Below are 14,605 nucleotides of genomic sequence, written 5' to 3'. Positions count from 1 at the left end.
ACCAAAGAGACTAAGTCTCACTTCAAACCCTCCCATATTGTCTTTTTAAATTCTAGTGACTTAATGAGAAAAAAAAAAGTTTTCTCTTCAACATTTTAAACATAAACAGATTTCTAAGCTCACACTGCTTTTTAACCAATGATCTACAAAACTCAGACACCAAAACACTAAGCACAGCTCAAGCTTTTACACTCTAAGAGAACCAACATTCCCAGTGCTCTACATATGGATGGGTTTTCCAAACTCTATGACAGTCCAAGACAATTTAGACATATACACATATAGTAACAACTCAAGACAATTCAGAAATACACATCCTTTCCAAATCCAAAAAGAGTGATTACATCAAATAGGAATGTTCCTAAATTTCACAAATATACCATATACCTTCTCCAATATTCTACTCAATTTCTTTTGACAGCTAATTTAAAACTGCTTTTTTTTTTTTTTACAAGTCTGTATATAAGTTTAGTAATTCAGAAACCTTTAAAACCAAAGTTTTGGTGATAAATTACAATAAGAGGGGGAGCAACATACTGTAAATCAATTTATCAAGTTGACTTATCAAAAAAATACACTTAAGTTGATATAAAAATTTGTGAACAGGGCACTCAAAGAATTGGTCTCTCTACTAAAAAAATCATAGGCTGGCAAAAACTGACAGAATCAACTCTCGAATCAAAAACTTAAAACAACCAAGGAAATACTTAATGAAGAAAAAAGGCAGCTGAATTTTGGTAGGAAGGCACTGTGGCATTTTTGTTGACCTGTCTACTCTCTCCCACTGTCCAGAGAAGCAGTGCCGGCTGTGGGGACAGAAGCTTGTCTTCCTGTTGCAGCTTACTGGTAGGTGGGGGCTAAAACAGACCTTGTTCTTAAAAGACTGTTTTAACCTGTCTGGCAGTTCCCTGGGGGGCTGGTGCAGAGGCTAATATTTACTTCAAAACACCACTCCAATGCAGCTACAATGACTTTCTGGGTGTCTGCCAAAAGGTTAAGGCCATACATTAGCAGACAAAGGACTAGGAATAAGACAAGCAGCAGACACAACCAAAAGCCAGGGAAGAAAGATGCCAAAGAGAAAGTTTTGTGAGGGAACAGGGGCTTGGATGGGCTGCCATATATACCAGGGAAGACAGAGTGCAAAACGCATGCCTATAACCAGATGTGTATTCAGAAAGACCTGAGAAGACCCTAGACTTGCACCCTGACAGACCTGTGGATTTGGCACAAGCAGGTGAAGGTGAAGGTGAAGGTGAAGGTGAAGGTGAAGGTGAAGAAGCGCTGTAGACAACCTAGGCTCAATGATCAAGAAGTGCTCCAACTCAAAGACAAGCTACAAAGACCAAGAGAGTAGTAATTGTTTCTCCTCTCTGAATCAAAAAAAAAAAAAAGCTGTCTGCTGAGAAAATAGAACAGAAATGTCAATGACCATACATAAAAAGGAATACAGTCTTTGGGGGGGGGAACCTTTTTTTTTTTTTTTTTTTTTTTTTAAAGAAAAGTCACTGAACAAATTCAACCACTGCAACCCTCAACAATCAAAAACAACAAACCTTAGGGAAGGGTAGAATCTAATGTACAAAATTATGACAGTATAACATTCAAAATACAAAGTTTTCAACAAAAAAACTACAAATACAAAAAACCCCAAAAGTATGACCTATTCACAGGAAAAAAATGGACTGACAGAAATCATCCCTCAGCAAGGCCAGACATTGGACTTACTAGAATGACTTTAAATCAACTGTTTTAAATATGCTCAATAAACTAAAAAAACCATGGACAAAGAACTAAAGGAAATCAGGAAAACAATAATAATAATAAAAAAAACGACTATCAATTGAGAGAAAGAAAACATAAAAAAGAAACAAACAGAAATCCTGATGCTGAAAGTACAAGTGAAATCATAAGTTCACTGGAGGGGTTCAACAGCAGATCTGAACAAGGAGGGGCAAAAATGAGCAAACAAAAAGACAGGACAATTGAAATTAACCAGTCTGAAGGACAGAGAGAAAAAAAATAAAGAAAAATGAACAGAGCTTAAAGTACCTGTGGGACATCATCAAACATACCAATATAAGTATAATGTAGTCTCAGGGAGGAAAAAAAAAGAAATGGGCAGAAAGAATATTTGAAAAGATAATTAAAAACAAAATCTTCCAAAATTTAATAAAAGACATGAATCTATATATCAAAGAAGCTCAATAAACTCCAAACAGGAAAAACTCAAAGCCATCTAGACTGACAGACATAATCAAACTGTTGAAAGACAAAGACACAATCTTGAAAACAGCAAAGGTGAAGCAACTCATCATGTTCTCAATAAAATTAGCAGCCATTTCTTATTAGAAACCATGGAGGCTAGAACCAGTGGACACACTAAAATGCTGGGGCGGGGGGGGGGGGGGAGATCAAAAAGAAGTCTACAACCAGCAAAACTATCTTTCAAAAATAAAGAAAAATTAAGACATTCCCATTTAACCAAAAGCTATTAATTATAGCTAACAAAATAATTCATTGCTAGCAGACATGCCCCACAAGAAATGCTAAAGTAGAGTCCTTCGAGCTAAAACAAAAGGAGAGCAGAAAGCAACTCAAAGCCGTATAAAGAAATAAACTCCAGTAAACGTAACTACACAGGGAAATATAAATGCCAGCATTATTGTATTTTGACTTTGTAACTCCTCTATTTTTCCTGATTTATATAATATACTTATAAATGTATGGTTAATGGGCACAGAATGCATAAAAATGTAATTTGTGACACCAACACGAAGGTGTAAGGAAAAGTAAGCTGTAAGGAGTGAAGTTTTTGCATGCTATTGAAGTAAAGTTGGTATGAATTCAAACCACTGTTCTAAATTTAGGATTTTTGTTTGTTTTACATTTTATTTATTTATTTGTCAGAGACAGAGAAAGCGTGCACGCACAAGCAGGGAGAGTAGCAGGCAGAGGGAAAAGCAGGCTCCCCAATAGGCAAGGAGCCCAATGAGGGACTTGATCTCAGAACCCTGGGATCATGACCTGAGCCAAAAGCAGACACTTAACTGACTAAGCCACCCAGGCGTCCCTAAATTTAGGATGTTAACTGTAATCCACATCATAACCACTAAGAAAATATGTAAAGAAGTATACAGAAAAAAAATTCAGGAGGTAATCAAAATGAATTTTTTAAAAATTTCAACCAAACACAAAAAAAGGGAGATTGGAGAAAGTGAAGAACATAAAAAACATAACACATATAGAAAACAAATAGCAAAATGGGATAAGAAAGTCCTCTATTAATAATCACTTTAAATGTAAATGGATTTACAACTGTGTGGCATACACGTACAATGGAATACTATCTGGTAATTAAAAGCAATGAAATAACGATACGTGCTACAACATGGATGAACTCTGAAAACATTGTTAACTAAAAGAAGCCAGACACAAAAGATTACATAGTATTTAATTCCATTTATAATGAAATGTCCAGAATAGGTACATGTATACAGAAAGAGCAAGCAAATTAGTGGCTACCAGACTCTGGGTAAGGGGAGAGAACATAGTGACTACTAAAAAGTAAAGGTGTTCTTTTGGGAGTGATAAAAATGTTTTACAGTTAACACTGTGGTGATGGTTGCACAATTCAGACTATATGGAAAGTGACTGAATGATTTTAAATGTGTAAATTATTTTGAATGTGAATTATATCTCAGTGAAGTTTTGTGTGTGTGTGTATTTTAAACTTTTTTTATGTGGTAGATAGACCAGCACTTTTGGCATGGACTAAGAGCTAGTTAAGAATGCAGAATCTTCTCCCCACCCCACAGCTGCCAAAACAGAATCCAGATGATTCCTTTGCACCTTAAAAGTTAGGATATAATGCCCTGGGGCAACAGTAGGTCACAGTGAGAAAACAGAGACCTAGTTAAGTGGCTTACCTAAGCTCATATGTTCAATTCATAAGACACATTTTACTCTTTGAATCACAGTTGTTTGCAAGTTGGTGTCTCCCAGCAGAAAGGGCACAAATTGTGTCTTTTTCACTTCCTAGCCCTGAAGCCTGGTACAGTGTTCTATATACGATACTCAAACATTTACCAAATGGCTAAAATGACCTCATAACACAGACCAATTTCCGAAGAGAGGCATTACATTTTGCCTAAATTAGCTCCATTACCAAAATAAGTAAATTTAACATAACATGCACTTGTATTCTAGTGAATGTTTGAAAAGATTTTTTTTTCAAAAAACATTGCAAACAAAATCCGAATCTGAGTTTCACCAGAATATCAAGGTTTCGCTGAGTAAATGGAAAATATATTTTGTAACTCAGAAAGTCAGAATGCTCTGACACAGAAAGATAACTCCTCTAATGAAATTAGCCAACACAGAGGGTTTTTTTTTTTAAGATTATTTATTTATTTGACACAGACAGAGAGCACAAGCAGGGGGAGTGGCAGGCAGAGGGAAAGGGAGAAGCAGGTTCCCTGAAGAGCAGAGGGAGCCCGATGTGGGACTTGATCCCAGAACCCCAGGACCATGACCTGAGAAGGCAGACGCTTAACCAACTGAGCCACCCAGCCGCCCTTATTCATGGTTCTCAACAAAAGTGTGCACAAAACTGTGAGCTTTACAGAAACAGACATAAAGGCTAAGTAAAGTTTCAGTCAAGAAGACTATCTTTGACTCCTTCCATTGGTAGGTAACCAAAGTAGATCTGTGCTCATTATCTTTGGTTTTTACAGGGGAACTAAGGAATAGAAAGGAATAACCTAAAGCAACCAAAATCTACTCACTGAGCTGAACTACTATTCTATAACAAAGTATATGGATTTGTGATGTTAAAAAGGCTCACTATGTAATGCCAACTGCCTTCATTTAAGTTTGACTTCTGAGGAAGGCCCCAGTAGGCTTTCACTCCTAGTGGAGATATCTTTTGGCCTAGGTTTAAATGGTCCAATTGATAATCTAGGGTCATAAAAATGGCTAATTCTTGGCCCTCGGGCATACAACTGATAAGCTGTCTTTAAAAGTTTGATACATTTAGAAAATCATATAAAAAACATAAAAAAAAAGAATGCAATTGTACCCAGTGTCTAGATCTTGAAGACAGTTTCAAAGAATGATATAGGCTACCCACAAGCAAGTGAGCCACAAAAGAAAGTGTCAGTGGAATTACTCATTCAGAACCTCAAGTAAAAGAAAAATCTTGCTACATTTCAGGCACCATTTCAGGCTTAGTCAGAAAATTAAAGCTGAGAGAAGTAAAATATTTTCAATAGAAGAAAGAAACCCTCTTTTCCTTTGACTCTTAGATTGTTTTCTCTCACAAAGAATCCTTTGTCCAAATGTTGATACAGACTTTACCTGAAACAATAAGAAAAAAATGCTACCCCGTTTCCAAAAAGGCAAAATGTACTGTTACGGAGGTATGGTCTGTAAGACTCCTTCATCTAAAGTCACAGTCTGACCAATCCATTAGCCACCACCAATTAATGCTCAGTGGTGCCACTTCTCAAATACTATCAAAAATTAAAATAAAAACCCTCAGAAAAAAAACCAGAAAACATACTCATAGCTCAATTCCTTTAAGTTTTACTGTCCCAGCTCCACCAGTGACTCTTAAGGCTCCTGAGCTAGTGATAATGAAGGATTGTTGGAAGGCAGGCAGGCAGGGACAAGGCTTTCCACCCCCCAACCCCGCCCTAAGAGGAAACCACCCTTAACAGGATTTTACACCACCCTAGAAGGAGCCCCGCCACCCTTTCCCATGTGACAAAAAACTGACTGGATGACAGGCACAGGGAGGGTTAATCAGATTAAAATAGCCTGCCAACAAGCCCATAAAAACCCCTAGACTTAAAAATTCCAGTGGCAACCCTCTTAGACCCCCTCCTTCCTCGGGAGCTTTGTACTATCACTTTGCTATCCTCAATAAGCCTTAATTTGCTACCCACCACTCTGTCTGGTCTACCTATTCATTCTTTGAAGCAATGTGACTAAAAACCATGGGCACCAACGGAGAAAAAATCCTGTGACAGTAAGGTTACTGCCATCAACACATAGTGTTTCATTCCTTGGCTATGAAAACAAAATACAGAATTCCTTAAGTTATCAACATTAATCTTCTTTAAAAAGGATTTCTAAATCACAGTCTCAGCCTGCTATGGACTGAACTGTGTCCCAGTAAAATTCATGTTGAAGCTTTAATCTCCAATATGATGGTAATTTCCTTGGGAGGTAATTAGAGTTAGATGAGCTTGTGTGGGTGAGGCCCTCGTAATGGGATTAGTGGCTTTATAAGAGGTGGAAGAGAGAGAGCAATCAGTCTCTCAGCCACCAGTCCATGGTATTTGATTACAGTAGCCTGACCTGACTTAAGACACAGCCTACGAACAGATAATACCAAATAAAAGTTGTGTAGCAGTCATGACACTGAACTTGCAGACAAAATGCAACTGAATGCCCAGGCAAGTTTTATAGTCAAAATCTGAACCTTCAAAATTTATGATAGGAACCCTAGAGTTGCAGCATAACAACACTAAAGTGGCAACCTTGGTCTCAGACCACATCATCCACAGGAAGAGAACGATACTATGAAAGTCCAAGACACTTGCTTTATCTAGAGTGAAATTGACACACTTTGTTTTGAGAAATTAATTAATATCTCAAAGGTATGTGAGTTTTCGGTTTCCTTTAAATCTTAATGAAAAGCTTATTTCATACAAGAACATCAAATGACCAGCTAGCCTTAAAAAAACCATCCCAAGATCACCATAGCCAAATTCAGCAAATAACACTCCAATAAGCCAACCTAATTCCAAAAGCTAGTAGCCTGTGTGTCCAGAAGAGAAACTGACCTTAACAGCCTTATTATGTCATAGGTTAGTAGAAGCAACACGAAAGGTTCAAATCTTTTAGGAAGGTTACCTCAATCTAATGTAAAAGTTGTTGTAAAAGTCGGCCTGAGGTACCAAGGTGATAGGTAAAATGAACAGGACAGAAAGTGATAGAGGGAATCAAAGATGTTCAACTATATACATAAACATGGATTAACTAGAAGAAAATCAACCTAACTATAGCACTGCCAAATGAAACATGTGCTAAAGAAAAGTATCTGAAAAGTTAACAGGTAGGGGAAAAACACTAACAACAAATTACTCCACAAAGTACATGCTCTCAATTTTTATAACATCAAGCTTTAAAAGGTCAAGAATTCCCTTACTGAACTCACAGTAAGTCTTCAAAGTATATTTGTTAAGTGGATAAGATACCTACTAATCCAGAATTCTGACTGTTTTTTTCCTATTTGCACATGAACTCTGAAATAATTAATTCTCAGATCAATTAAACCTTATTTAAATGAAAATCCTAAAATACTTTTTTTCCAAGTCAAATGGTGTTTTAAAGTTTCCATGTCATTATACTGCTCAAAATGTTCAAATAATGGGAAACACCATTTTCTTACTGCCCCACTGAGGAGGTCTTCTTCTAAACTGGAAGAGAAGGACTCCAGAATAAATGATGATATGAACTCCATGAATTCAGATTAGGGCCCTCTGGGGAAAAGGAAGATGATTTATATCAAGTGACAGGCCTACCAAATCTCTATGGAATAATAATCCAAGATCTTCTTATAAACTAAGTATTAGGAATAGAAGGGAGAGGAAATGAGTAAAAAACAGTATGACCTAAAGAGATAAACTAAGGGCAGAAAGTAATAAAGCAAAATAACAATATTCCCAATACTTGCTGTATTATCAATTATCTCCACTCACCAATTAAAGCAATCTGGTATCTTCCTAAGGAGAAATTTTAAGTATTTGAAGAAAAGGCCATTACTTCAGGAGTAAGTGAAGTCTGTTCTTCTTATAGTTCAGGAAGGTTCTTTAGGCTTTCCATAACCTCTAAGAACACTCAGATTTTGGGACATAGTAAGTATTCAAAGACTGACACCTCTATAGGTATTAATGAGCAGCCTGTTAATTCCAAAAGTAGATGAGACTGGCATACTAAACTAGGTGCCTAACTCCATTTTCTAGCCCGTCAATGTATTCTACACACTGTGGCCAGATTATGGGTAAGATCATTTGCCAGCTGCATATGACCTTCAAAGCTAAATCCTAACCAATAAAATCTGAAGTAGAGCATCCAAGGCCCCCCCAAATCTGATTCCGCCATACATTTTCTACCCGTAACATATTCTAGCCCGGTACTATATACTGGGACATTCACAGTGATCTGAATATTGCTGCTTCATGGTCTTCCTCATCTCTGCCCAGCACTACCCTTCGGTTCTCACCACCAAAGTCATGTTGTCTAAGGCATTATCTGATTTTCACTGAAATTAGAAGTAACCGCTCCTTTCTCTGAATTTTCACACTCCATTTTTTGTACTTCTCTTAGTCATTTACCAGGCTCTATCTTATTTTCTGGTGAGTGATTTATGTACACAAATAGTATGCTCCCCAATCACAAGAACTCATTACATCATCTTTGTGTCTCCCACAAGGCCTACTACACATTTCTATAAAGATCAGCTGATTGACTAATGGACACCTCAAAAACTCTGTGGTAAAGATAAATACATTTTAAGAAAAAAAGACATGTTTATATATGTTACATTTTAAACTTGAAAATCAAGAGTCCAAATCAACTATGCATTAATTCTTAAAATTACTAATGTCCATCCTTTAGTCTACATCCAAGTATTTTCGCTTCTCACAAACAGATAACCAAATGCTATGGTCTGAATATGGGTACCCCCCCTCCAACTTTATATATTGAAATCCTAACTCTCAAACATGAGGTATTGGGAGGTGTGACTTTTCAGATGTGCTTAGGTAATGAGGGTGGAGCTCTCACAAATGGAATTAGTGTTCTTATAAAAGAGACCTCATAGAGCTCCCTATCCCCTTCCACCATCTGAGGACAGACAGAAGACACCAGCTATGAACCAGAAGAGGGCCTCCTCCGAACACAACTGGGTTGGAGTCTTGATCTTGGATTTCCCAGCCTCCAGAACTATGAGAAATAATTTTCTGTTGTTTGTAAGCGACCCGGGCTATGGTATTTTGCTACAGCAGCCCAAAGAAATTAAAACACCAAACTTACCTCAAACAAGCGTAAATCAGCAGGAACTCTGTCCCCAACAGAAAGGCAAACTGTATCACCTGGAACCAAGTCTCGAGCAAGTGTATGTTCCAATTTTCCTTCACGCACACTATAACATGAAACAGAAACAACCATGGCTGAAAAAAGAAAGCCACACCAGTTATTTAAAAAAATGCTTTCTAGTGGGCTTACCTGAGGAAAAACATATTGTAGTATTATTATCACTTCAAAGAAGGTAGGTCAAATATAAGAAACTAAGCAAACAATTATTTTTCTATTCTTGGTAATTAAGATGTTCAGATTACCAAAAAAGCATTGGAAGAAGTAACCAGTTATTGTTCAAATGTGAAATGTGAAAACTGAAGCAACCTTCTTATTCATCTGGGTCTGTCTGATTGTGCATCACTGCAACCCCAACAGTGCTTAGCACATAGTCACACACACACAAAAAACTGTCTCAATAATCTCAACATTACAACTTAAAAGTTCTAATATTACAACTTGCTACACTGAACAGAACATGAATTTTTCATGTCAGACTAATGATTTCTACCTTATGTTTAGACAAATCTGGTGACACAAAGTATATTGTACTACTCACATTCAATTTCTATTTTTAAGAGTGAAAATCCATTTTCATTTGTCTCCATGTATTCTTTTTTAATTGATATGTTAGTCACCATACAGTACATCTTTAGTTTTTGATGTAGTTTTTTATTTCCTCTTTGATTTCTTGGTTGGCCCATTCATTGTTTAGTAGCATGCCATGTAGCTTCCATGTATTTGTGTTCTTTCCAGATTTTTTCTTGTGATATTTCCAGTTTCATACCATTGTGGTCAGAAAAGATGCATGATATAATTTTAATATTTTTGAATTTATTGAGACTTGTTTTGTGGCCTAATATATGATCTATTCTAAAGAATATTCCATGTGCACTTGAAAAGAATATGTACTCCACTGTTTTTGGATGGAATGTTCTGAATATACCTATTAGGCCAAGTTGGTCTCATGTGTCACTCAAAATCATTGTTTCCTTGCTGATTTTCTAAAAAAAAAAAATCAACGGTCTAAAATCTTTGGGACACAGCAAAAATTGTTCTAAGAGGGAAGTTTATAGCAATACAGGCCTACCTCAGGAAACAAGAAAAATCTCAAATAAACCTTACACCTAAAGAAGCTGGAAAAAGGAGAATAAACCCAAAGCCAGTAGAAGGAAGAAAATAATAAAGATTAGAGCAGAAATAAATAAAATGGAGACTAAAAAAAACACAACAGAACAGATCAATAAAGCTAGGAGCCAGTTCTTTGAAAAGATCAACAAAATTGATAAACCTTTAGCCAGACTCAAGAAAACAAGAGGGAGGACTCAAATAAAATCAGAAATGAAGTAGGAAAAATAACAAACAATACCACAGAAATAAAAAGAATTATAAGAGAATATTATGACAAATTATATGCCAACAAATTGGACAACTTTGAAGAAATGGATAAATTCCTAGAAACATATAAACTTCCAAGACTAAATCAAAAAGAAAGAAAATTGAACAGACCAATTACTAGCAATGGAATTGAATCAGTAGTCAAAATATTCCCAGTAAAAGTCCAGGACCAGGTGGATTCACAGGTGAATTTTATCAAACATTTATAAAGAAGACTTAATACCTATTCTTCTCAAATAATTCCAAAAATAGAAGACAAAGAAAAGCTTCCAAATTCATTATATGAGAACAGCATTACCCTGACACCAAAACCAGATTAACACACTACAAAAAAACAAAAACTACAGGCCAATGTCTCTGATGAAGACAGATGTAAAAATCCTCAACAAAATATAAGCAAACCAAATCCAACAACACATTAAAAATATCATTCACCACGATCAAGTGGGATTTATTCCAGAAATGCAAGGGTAGTTCAATATTCCCAAATCAATCAACATGATGCATTGTATTAGCAAGAGAAACGATAAAAACTATATGATCATCTCAACAGATGCAGAAAAAGCATTTAACAAAGTACAACATCCATTCATGACAAAAATTCAACAAAGTAGGTTTAGAGGGAACATACATCAACATAATAAAGGCCTTATATGAGAAACCCACAGCTAACATGATACTCAATGATGAAAAAGAGCTTTTCCTCTAAGATCAGGAACAAGGCAAAGATGTCCACTCTCACCACTTTTATTCAACACAGTACTAGAAGGCCTTGACACAGCAATCAGACAAGGAAAAAAAAGAATCCAGTTTGCTAAGGAGGAAATAAAACTGTCACTATTTGCAGATGACATGTTACTATATGTAGAAAAACCCTACGGATTCCACCTAAAAACTACTGGAACTGATAATGAATTCAGTAAAGTAACTGGATACAAAATTAATATGCAGAAATCTGTTGCATTTCTATGCACTAACAAAGATGAAGCAGAAAGAGAAATTAAGAAAACAATCCCATGTACGATTGCACCAAAAAGAATGAAATACCCAGAAATAAACTTAACCACAGAGATTAAATACCTATACTCCAAAAGCTATAAACACTGATGAAAGAAAGTGAAGATGACACAAACAAATGGGAAGACAGACACATAGATCAATGGAACAGAATACAGAGCCCAGAAATAAACCCACGCTTATATAGTCAATTAACCTACGACAAAAGAGGCAAGAACATACAATGGGGAAAAGACATCTCTTCAATAAATGGTATTGGGAAAACTGGACAGCTACATGCAAAAGAATGAAACTAAACCACTTTCTTTCACCATACACAAAAATAAACTCAAAATGAATTAAGACCTAAATGTAAGACCTAAAACTATAAAACACCTAGAAGAAAAAACAGGCAGTAATTTCTTTGACATCTGCCACAGAAACATTCTTCTAGATATGTCTCCTCAGGCAAGAGAAACAAAAGCAAAAATTAACTGTTGGGACTACATGAAAATAAAAAGCTTGTGCACAACAAAAGAAACCATTAAAAAAGAAAAAAAAAAAAAAAAACCACAGCCCAGCAACCTACTGAATGGAGAAGATATCTGCAAATAATATATCCAATAAGGGGCTAATATAATATCCAAAAGATCTAAAAGAACTCCTACAACTCGACACACACACACACACACACACACACACACACACAAAACAAAAAAACAAAAAAAAACCCACACACAACAAATACTCTGATTAAAAAGGGGCAGAGGACATGAATAAACAGTTTTCCAGGAAAGACACACAGATGGCCAACAGACACATGAAAAGATCTTCGACATCACTAATCATCAGGAAATGCAAATCAAAACCACAATACGATATCACTTTACATCCGTCAGAATGGCTACAACCAAAAAGACAAACAAGTGTTGGTGAGGATGTGGAGAAGAAGGAACCTTCATGCACTGTTGGTGGGATGCAAATTGGTGCAGCCACTGTGGAAAACAGTATGGACATTCCTCAAAAAATTAAAAATAGAATTACCATATGATCCAGTAATTCCACTACTAAGTATTTACCAAAAGAAAATGAAAACACTAATTCAAACAGATATATGCATCCCTATGTTTATTGCAGCATTATTTGCAATAGCCAAGATACGCAAGCAACCCAAGTGTCCATCCACAGATGAATGGATAAAGACAATGTGGCACATGTACACACACACACACACACACACACACACACACACACGAATATTACTCAGCCATAAAAAAGAATGAGATTTTCACCATTGGCAACAACACAGATTGACCTAGAGAGGGTATAATGCTAAGTGAAATAATTTAGACAGAGGAAGACAAATACCGTATGACTTCACTCATATATGGAGTTAAAGAAGCAAAACAAATCAACAAAGAAAAAAGTGCCAAACAACAACAACAAAAAAAACAGACTCTTAAATACTGAGAAGAAGCTGGTCTTGCCGGAGGGAAGATAAGTGAGGGTATGGGTAAAACAGATAAAGGGGATTAAGAACATACTTACAGTGGTGAGTACTGAGTAATGTATAAAACTGCTGAATCATTATATTATACACCTGAAACTAATATAGCACTGTATACTAATTATACTTCAATTAAAAAAAAATAGAAATCCATATCAGAAACAAGGATCATACCAATGGCATTCTGGTGGCATAAGTTTACTCAGTTCTTCAAGAGATTTTTCTGAACGATATTCCTAGTTATAAAAAAAAAAAAAGCAGAATATTAAGAAAAAACATTTATAAAGAAATGCAAATACGTATGTTCCTATGGACATATTCCATGTCAGACTTAAGTAAATAATAATCTCATGTTTTAAAAACTTCCCCCAGTTCTTATCTTTTCCTTTACTTGAACTTATATTCCTAAAACATAAAAGTGTACCCCTTATTAAATAATGTTAAATTATAGTGGCCAAACAATTCTGACAATTAAATATTCCCAATTTTATATGTTAATATTCAATGTGAAGCCTAAGGTCAGTTTATTTATAAGAAAATAAAGAACCCTCATTAGTGTGTCCAAAAAGTATATAATTTTCAGTCATTAAAAGTTAAAATCATTGAGCCTCATGATTAAGATAATTTTACTTCTAGTGTTAAATGACGAAAGACGTCAAAGACAATTAACTGTAAGCAACATCTGCTTTGAGGATTTAAGCACATGCTTACTGCAAAGGTTTATGGAGTAACTTTGCATAGAAAGAACATTTGTTAAATAAAGTGAGCTGTGGCTGGCACTAATTTCACAGATACCTTTCCCATCACCCTGAATTATCCAAAAGGGGACGTCCTCAGGAGCCCTAAGTCTGTGATGCTCCAGCATTTCTCTATGCATATAATCAAAGCTGAGGGTCAGAAACATCTTTCATCTCACCATACTACTTAGTCTACGTTTCCACGGGCAGTCTTGCTTCACATAACATCACCACTATTTTTGTCTCATTTCTGCACTAAATACACCAATCTTTTGATCTAAATTTAAAAAGGGAAAAGTCTGAGTAGTGGGAGTGAAAGCTGGGGAGTGTTTTGAAATGACTGCAGTGCTAGTACTATTCAAAATTTCACAACCATCAGAAACTTTTTGAAATAGCAAATGCAAAGCTATATAAGAGTAACTTAGAATCAAATCAGTATTTACTTAGGCAAGAGGAACAAATGTGAGAGTGAGGCAAATCTGAAATATTAAAATTCTAAGACACCCCTCCCCAACCGTAACAAGGATATTAAGGAATTTGGAAGTTTTACCCAAAAATTCCACAGAAGGCTAGAAAACACTCACCAATACTAGATCCTAGTAAGTAAAAGCTGCCCAATCTTTACATCCCTTTGCAGACTTCTTAGGCCTCACTTCCTATAACTCCAGAGATACTTCCGTATCAAAATGACCTTTTAACATATCACTAAAAACCTGACAGCCATCTCTAATGAACACTTAAAAGTTATATTTTAAGTTTACTGTAAGGTGGCATCAATGTATGACAGTACAAAGCAAATTAGCTATTTTCACGGCTGTGA

At 35.9% G+C, this 14,605-nt stretch overlaps 1 protein-coding gene across 4 annotated transcripts in view; it reads right to left on the bottom strand.

Moving 5' to 3' along the window:
* Nucleotides 1-14,605, bottom strand: part of ATP2C1 (ATPase secretory pathway Ca2+ transporting 1) — a 166,610-nt gene that overhangs the window by 64,259 nt on the left and 87,746 nt on the right. For all 4 annotated transcript variants that reach the window (XM_045791743.2, XM_045791741.2, XM_045791745.2 and 1 more), the window contains 2 exons: nucleotides 13,223-13,284; nucleotides 9,106-9,214 (listed from right to left, as the gene is read on the bottom strand). In XM_045791743.2, coding sequence (XP_045647699.1) covers nucleotides 9,106-9,214; nucleotides 13,223-13,284 — 171 coding nt within the window. The remainder of the gene's footprint in view (nucleotides 1-9,105; nucleotides 9,215-13,222; nucleotides 13,285-14,605) is intronic.

The sequence above is a fragment of the Ursus americanus genome, chromosome 20 (genome assembly GCF_024610735.1).
Source record: "Ursus americanus isolate L20-20 chromosome 20, mUrsAme1.1.p, whole genome shotgun sequence".
In the NCBI taxonomy this organism is placed as follows: Eukaryota; Metazoa; Chordata; class Mammalia; order Carnivora; family Ursidae; genus Ursus; species Ursus americanus.
This window is presented reverse-complemented; position numbering and strand designations above follow the sequence as displayed.